Genomic DNA, 6,461 nt, shown 5'->3' with positions numbered 1-6,461 from the left:
CCATGTGACACATAATTATATTTTTATTAGAATTATAATTTATATTTGTGTCGTCGATATGTGTTGAAATTATTTTCTATTATGTCATAAATTGAGATTATGTTTTATCTAGTTATTTAAAATATATATTTTATGATATATCGTGAGACATTCCATGTGACACATAATTATATTTTTATTAGAATTATAATTTATATTTGTGTCGTCGATATGTATTGAAATTATTTTTTATTATGTCATAAATTGAGATTATGTTTTATCTAGTTATTTAAAATATATATTTTATGATGTATCGTGAGACATTCAATGTGACACATGATTATATTTTTATTAGAATTATAATTTATATTTGTGTCGTCGATGTGTTGAAATTATTTTCTATTATGTCATAAATTGAGATTTTTTATCTAGTTAGTTAAAATATATATTTTATGATATATCGTGAGACATTCCATGTGACACATAATTATATTTTTATTAGAATTATAATTTATATTTGTGTCGTCGATATGTGTTGAAATTATTTTCTATTATGTCATAAATTGAGATTTTTTATCTAGTTAGTTAAAATATATATTTTATGATGTATCGTGAGACATTCCATGTGACACATGATTATATTTTTATTAGAATTAGAATTTATATTTGTGTCATCGATATGTATTGAAATTATTTTCTATTATGTCATAAATTGAGATTTTTTATCTAGTTAGTTAAAATATATATTTTATGATGTATCGTGAAACATTCCATGTGACACATAATTATATTTTTATTAGAATTATAATTTATATTTCTGTCGTCGATGTGTTGAAATTATTTTCTATTATGTCATAAATTGAGATTATGTTTTATCTAGTTATTTAAAATATATATTTTATGATGTATCGTGAGACATTCCATGTGACACACAATTATATTTTTATTAGAATTATAATTTATATTTGTGTCATCGATATGTATTGAAATTATTTTTTATTATGTCATAAATTGAGATTATGTTTTATCTAGTTATTTAAAATATATATTTTATGATGTATCGTGAGACATTCCATGTGACACACAATTATATTTTTATTAGAATTCTAATTTATATTTGTGTCGTCGATATGTGTTGAAATTATTTTCTATTATGTCCTAAATCGAGATTATGTTTTATCTAGTTAGTTATATATTTTTATTACGTATAATTGAAACTGTCAAATATCATCTTACCTGTTTTTATGTGCGTGTGGCTCGCATAATATACTAGGTTTATATGATTTCCATGTTATTTTTTAATTACACCACGCGTTATTTAACATAATTACATTCGGGGAAAAAAAATGTTTCTATCAATGTGTTGTAAACTAAAAAAAAGATGCCTGCGTGTGACTTCGAGTTCTGTTCTCACAGTTAACATGATTGGAATATATCACCTGGGATTATACATATTACTATTCGAAAGCTGCATCTGCGATTTGGACAGACTGTGGAATGTGCAACTGCTGTGCTCGGACCTATATCCGCGGGTGTTCACGAGTTACTTGCCCCGTGGAAATTTGACCGGCGGGACTTACACGCAACAAATTCACTTGTCCAACATGCAGGACTGCGTTATGGCCTGCTGCAAGAAACCCTTGTGTAACGTAGCGTTTACGCACAACGGTACGTGCTATCATGTAGAGTGCGAGAACTCCATGGTGTGCGTGCCGCTGTACAGGCCCGAATTGGCAAACGATAATCCACCGAGCATGGTATTGGTCAGACCCGTGGAGGGTAATAAAGTATGGAGCGATTTCTTGGATCAAGTCAATGAGGACAACGTTGGGTAGGTTCAATTCAAGATTAGATAAATTTCTAGTATTTATTTAAAAAAAAATATTTCCATTTCGAGCAACAAGTAATAGCAAAATGATCTCTTCCCTTAATTGTATGCATTTAGGACATTGAGCACAGATGGCACAGAGCAAGATCAAGTATTGTTCAATGAACCAAACAAAATCATAATCAATTGTATGGATCAGTCAGGTTGCCTAGATAACGAGATTTGTGTAAAACATGGGGACACTGATGTCGGAACTTGTCAATGTCCTTCAAGTTTCAAGCGAAATATTGCTGGTATGTATAACACGTTTTGGTTATTTATTTGTGCAATTTGCCAGAATAAATATTTTTGAATTTTATATGTATCTGAAATATTTATTACATAATTTTCTTTAACATCACATCCACTCTATTCTTTAAAAAAATAGTGGATTTGAAATCAATTATGCTTTTAATGTGATCTATATCTGTTATTGCTGCAGGCACTTGTATAGATGAAATAGACGCTGAGCTCGGTGTAACGCAACAAGCGAAAGTTCCAACTGTGAAAGATATCAGCACGTCGATTAAGCCGACTATGAAACAATTGTTAGTCTCGGCAGTTTCTAAAGAAGTGAGATTACCGGAAAACGAAGTCACGCTGTCCGCGTATACCGTCCCCGCTGAACTGGGCAATCAACATTATAATTACGCTTGGAGTCTGCTCAGTCAACCGGAGGGACATACCGGAACGATGACAGATCAGAATCGTGTTACTGTCAAATTAAGTAATTTGTCGGAAGGCTTGTACACGTTTAAGGTAGCTGTAAGCAGTCCGAACGCTTATGGAGAAGCTTATGCCAATGTCAGCGTTTTACCTCGTAAGCGCTTTGAAAACTTTCTTTTTTTCTTTTTGTCGGAGATCGGTCTTTTTTTTAATCTGAATTTTTATTTTAGCCAAACGTATCAACCAAGCACCAATTGCCATAATTACGCCCGCATCGCAAATTGTGAAGCTACCGAATACAGGCGCGGTTTTGGACGGCTCGAATAGTAAGGATGATGATCGCGTCATCTCTTATCATTGGGAACTGCAGCAAGGCCCGATTGGATATCAACCCAACCTTGTGGATACACCCACGCTTCAATTAGATAATCTTATTGCCGGCAATTACACTTTCAAGTTAGTACTCTAACTGTGTTATATTATGGCGAATACAATTATATAATATTTATGTATATAGATAGCTCGACAAGTTTTTACTTTTCTACACCTTCCTTAGATAAAAATATCGGAAAGTTTTTATATAAATCTCTTTATCTAAATCATATATATATATTTTTTGCAGATTAACAGTTGAAGATTCAAATCACGTTACAAATTCGACAAGTGCCAATATAACTGTCTTAAAAGTGATCGACTATCCCCCCAGTGCAAACGCAGGCCAAGACGTTATCATTTATCTACCTCAAAATACATTGACGCTTAACGGTAATTTAAGTACCGACGATCGAGGAATAGCGAATTGGGAGTGGACCAAAAGTCCATCCGATCAGAATAAAGCGGTAGATATGCAGAACACAAGAACACCTTACTTACAATTGTCAAATCTCGAGGAAGGAATGTATACATTTGTACTTAAAGTAACGGATGATTCTGAGCAATCTTCCACAGCGGAAGTGCATGTGTTTGTAAAACCTCCAACGAATAAACCGCCAAAGGGTAAATGTCATTTTTGTCGTCAATATCTCAAATGTATCAAATTCTCTTTGACACTGCGCGGTAATGTTTACAGTTTAAAGTGTACCGCTTCTTGATACAATCTCGATTGATTAATTTTGTTGTAGCCGACGCTGGTGACGATATAAGCATAGCATTACCGACAACTCGCGCTGTTCTAAATGGTACAAGAAGTAAGGATGACATAAAGATTGTTTTGTATCATTGGGAGCAAGTAAGGTACAATGTATCTAATTAAATTGCATCTTACAGTACATGTCGTGTATCTTGAATTTATAAATATATTGTTGGCATTACAGTGGGCCTAATAATGCTGAATTTGCCACAGTTAACGAATCTGTTACAAATATTACAAAATTAACCAAAGGTGATTATGCATTCAAATTGACTGTTGTCGATGATAACAGGAATGCGGATTCAGATACGGTCAATGTGAAGGTAACACAAAGTAAGTACTGCCTTACAATTGTATATTATATTGCGATGTGTATTATAAAAAATCTTATTTATCCTAGATAAAAATGCGCCTCCCAAAGCGAACGCTGGTGGCGATCAAGTTGTGACGGCGCCAATCAGCGCGTTAATCATCAATGGATCACAATCGAGTGATGATTTAAGGATAGGACAATGGCTGTGGACCAGAGATCAATCTAGTCTTGCGATTGGCGCTATAGTTCAAGATACGGACAAATCACCAGTCTTAATGGTAAAGTTAAAATGCGAACTCCATTCGTATAGTTGTATAATAGTGTTAAATGTTTTGTTGCTTAATTTATTGTTTGAGACTCATCTCACATACCTGCTTACACAATGTACGTCATACGCATACACATAAATGCATACGTCTATGTTGCCTTTTTTATAGCTAACAGATATAGTTCCTGGTCGTTATGTTTTTCGATTAAAAGTAACGGATGATCAAGGTCTGAGTAGTGAAGACACCGTATCAGTAATTGTAAAACCCGGTTAGTACAGACTAGAAAAAATATATTATTTTATAATGCGACAACTTAAAAAAAAAATCCACTTTCTATTTCTTTCTGTAGATCCGCAATTGTTGCATTTGGTAGAACTAACACTAAACATTGGAGCTAACATGTTAACTGTTTCGCAAAAGAATTCGTTAGTAGTAAAACTGCAAATGTTATTGCGAGATGAAGCTTCAATCGTCGTGCGAAGTTTGAGGGCAGAACCGCACACTGGAAAGGCCGTCTTAATGTTTTACGTGAAAAAGAAGGGAACAACAGCATTGCCGGGTCCAGAAGTAGTCAAAAGATTGAGAGAAAAGTTATTACAAGATTCCGGTCTCTTACAGCTGTCGGTTGCCAATATAGACACCGCTATATGCCAAAATAATTGTTCAGGTATATAATATTGAAAAGTGATAAATATATCTCAAAGTTCGTAAGTTTCTATTCATAATTCATGGAGTTAATGTTTCTATCTAGGCCACGGTGTATGCGATCAAGAGACAAGACAATGCTTATGCGAAGCATTTTGGATGCAGAATTTAATACAAAAATATTTTGGTAATGGAGATTCTAATTGTGGTACGTTAAATTATTCTTTCCATTCCGTATTACTTGATATACATATAGTGTTCCAATATACATACATATTATAATTATATCTTTCAAACTTACTTTTATTTTCATTTTTTCTCTTTTCAGATTGGAGCATCCTATATGTGATAATAGCATTGCTATCATTAGTTGTATGTTGGGTTGGATTTATTTGGGGTCTTGTTTGCTTGTGTCAAAGGATATGCGTCGGTAAAAGACGTTTGCTTCGGCCTAAGAAGAAACCACCGCGTTATTCTTTGCTGCAACCAGAGCCAGAAGATGATAGCAGTGCATGTACGTAACTCTTATTACTTATTGTTAGATGACAATAATAATCAATATTTTGAATTTTGTCATTATCATTGTACATTGTCTAAGTGGTAGAATTTTTCTTCTTAATGTTAACGTCTTAATGTTGTTCTTAATTCAGATGAAAGACCATGAGAGAAATTTCACTATTTGTAAATTTTTATGACCACTTTTTTTAGCTCGAACAATTTTGGGAAATATCCTCTTAAAATATTGTATCCGAAAATATTTGAATGTATTAAAAAATTCTTTATTCTAGTTATTAAGTTATAATAATCTTCATGTTGCAGTTTCAACTCACAACAAGATGGTGTTATCGGAATCGGACACCGATTCTGACGATGTTCTGTTTGAGCATCGTAAGAGTAAAAGCGGTAGCCATATAAGAAACGGTAAATCTCGGAATGGATTTATCAAAGTCGGTTCTCGAGTAAAGACTTGAGGTAACACTATAATAAATTACTAAATAATAACTACAATAAATTTACGATTTATCATACGATAAAACGTAATCAAGATGTATCTAGATTTTACTAAATTTCAGAAATGCAACGATATTAGAGTGCAATGATAAATAGCGCACAGTTGTGTAAGTTTTGGCCAAACCTGAAATACTAGTCACGAAGGTATAAGTTGACTTATGTACCTTATAAGGAATGATCGCCTCCAGAATCGGTATTGATAACAATGTTCTCTAAGAACATAGATGGAGTTTAAGTCTTGTTTATAGATATGCGATAATAATAATAACCTCATACTCTACGTCATGTTACTTAATTCGTCTTAAGTATTATTAATCAATTCTATTCTGTATCTATTATGTGATTTTTAACTACGTCAACGATTGCTGACGCGACAAGATGCAGCGTCAAATGATCGTCAAACTGTTTGAGAGCTTATCTGAATATTATTATGGCCTTAGAAGCTATTTCAATTAAAATCGATATGTAGTAAGCACTGTATCGATTCTGTATGTCGTTTATATGTATGTACTGCTTACTCTTTAATATATACATTGTCAATCTTATTTTTACACTACATGAATACTAAATAAAATTTACTAT

At 32.9% G+C, this 6,461-nt stretch overlaps 1 protein-coding gene across 1 annotated transcript in view; it reads left to right on the top strand.

Annotated features, from left to right (window-relative positions):
• Positions 1 to 6,448, top strand: part of LOC112455116 (dyslexia-associated protein KIAA0319) — a 7,133-nt gene extending 685 nt beyond the window's left edge. The window contains exons 2-15 of the mRNA XM_025016829.1: positions 1,396 to 1,810; positions 1,925 to 2,100; positions 2,289 to 2,666; positions 2,743 to 2,968; positions 3,135 to 3,508; positions 3,634 to 3,745; positions 3,826 to 3,974; positions 4,042 to 4,232; positions 4,392 to 4,491; positions 4,573 to 4,890; positions 4,975 to 5,076; positions 5,197 to 5,382; positions 5,688 to 5,840; positions 5,942 to 6,448. Of these exons, the coding sequence (XP_024872597.1) occupies positions 1,401 to 1,810; positions 1,925 to 2,100; positions 2,289 to 2,666; positions 2,743 to 2,968; positions 3,135 to 3,508; positions 3,634 to 3,745; positions 3,826 to 3,974; positions 4,042 to 4,232; positions 4,392 to 4,491; positions 4,573 to 4,890; positions 4,975 to 5,076; positions 5,197 to 5,382; positions 5,688 to 5,839 (2,874 nt within the window). The 5' untranslated portion in view covers positions 1,396 to 1,400 and the 3' untranslated portion in view covers position 5,840; positions 5,942 to 6,448. The remainder of the gene's footprint in view (positions 1 to 1,395; positions 1,811 to 1,924; positions 2,101 to 2,288; positions 2,667 to 2,742; positions 2,969 to 3,134; positions 3,509 to 3,633; positions 3,746 to 3,825; positions 3,975 to 4,041; positions 4,233 to 4,391; positions 4,492 to 4,572; positions 4,891 to 4,974; positions 5,077 to 5,196; positions 5,383 to 5,687; positions 5,841 to 5,941) is intronic.
• Positions 6,449 to 6,461: the final 13 nt, after the last annotated feature.

The sequence above is a fragment of the Temnothorax curvispinosus genome, unplaced genomic scaffold, assembly GCF_003070985.1.
Source record: "Temnothorax curvispinosus isolate PA1 unplaced genomic scaffold, ASM307098v1 QBEX01005835.1, whole genome shotgun sequence".
NCBI lineage: Eukaryota > Metazoa > Arthropoda > Insecta > Hymenoptera > Formicidae > Temnothorax > Temnothorax curvispinosus.
This window is presented reverse-complemented; position numbering and strand designations above follow the sequence as displayed.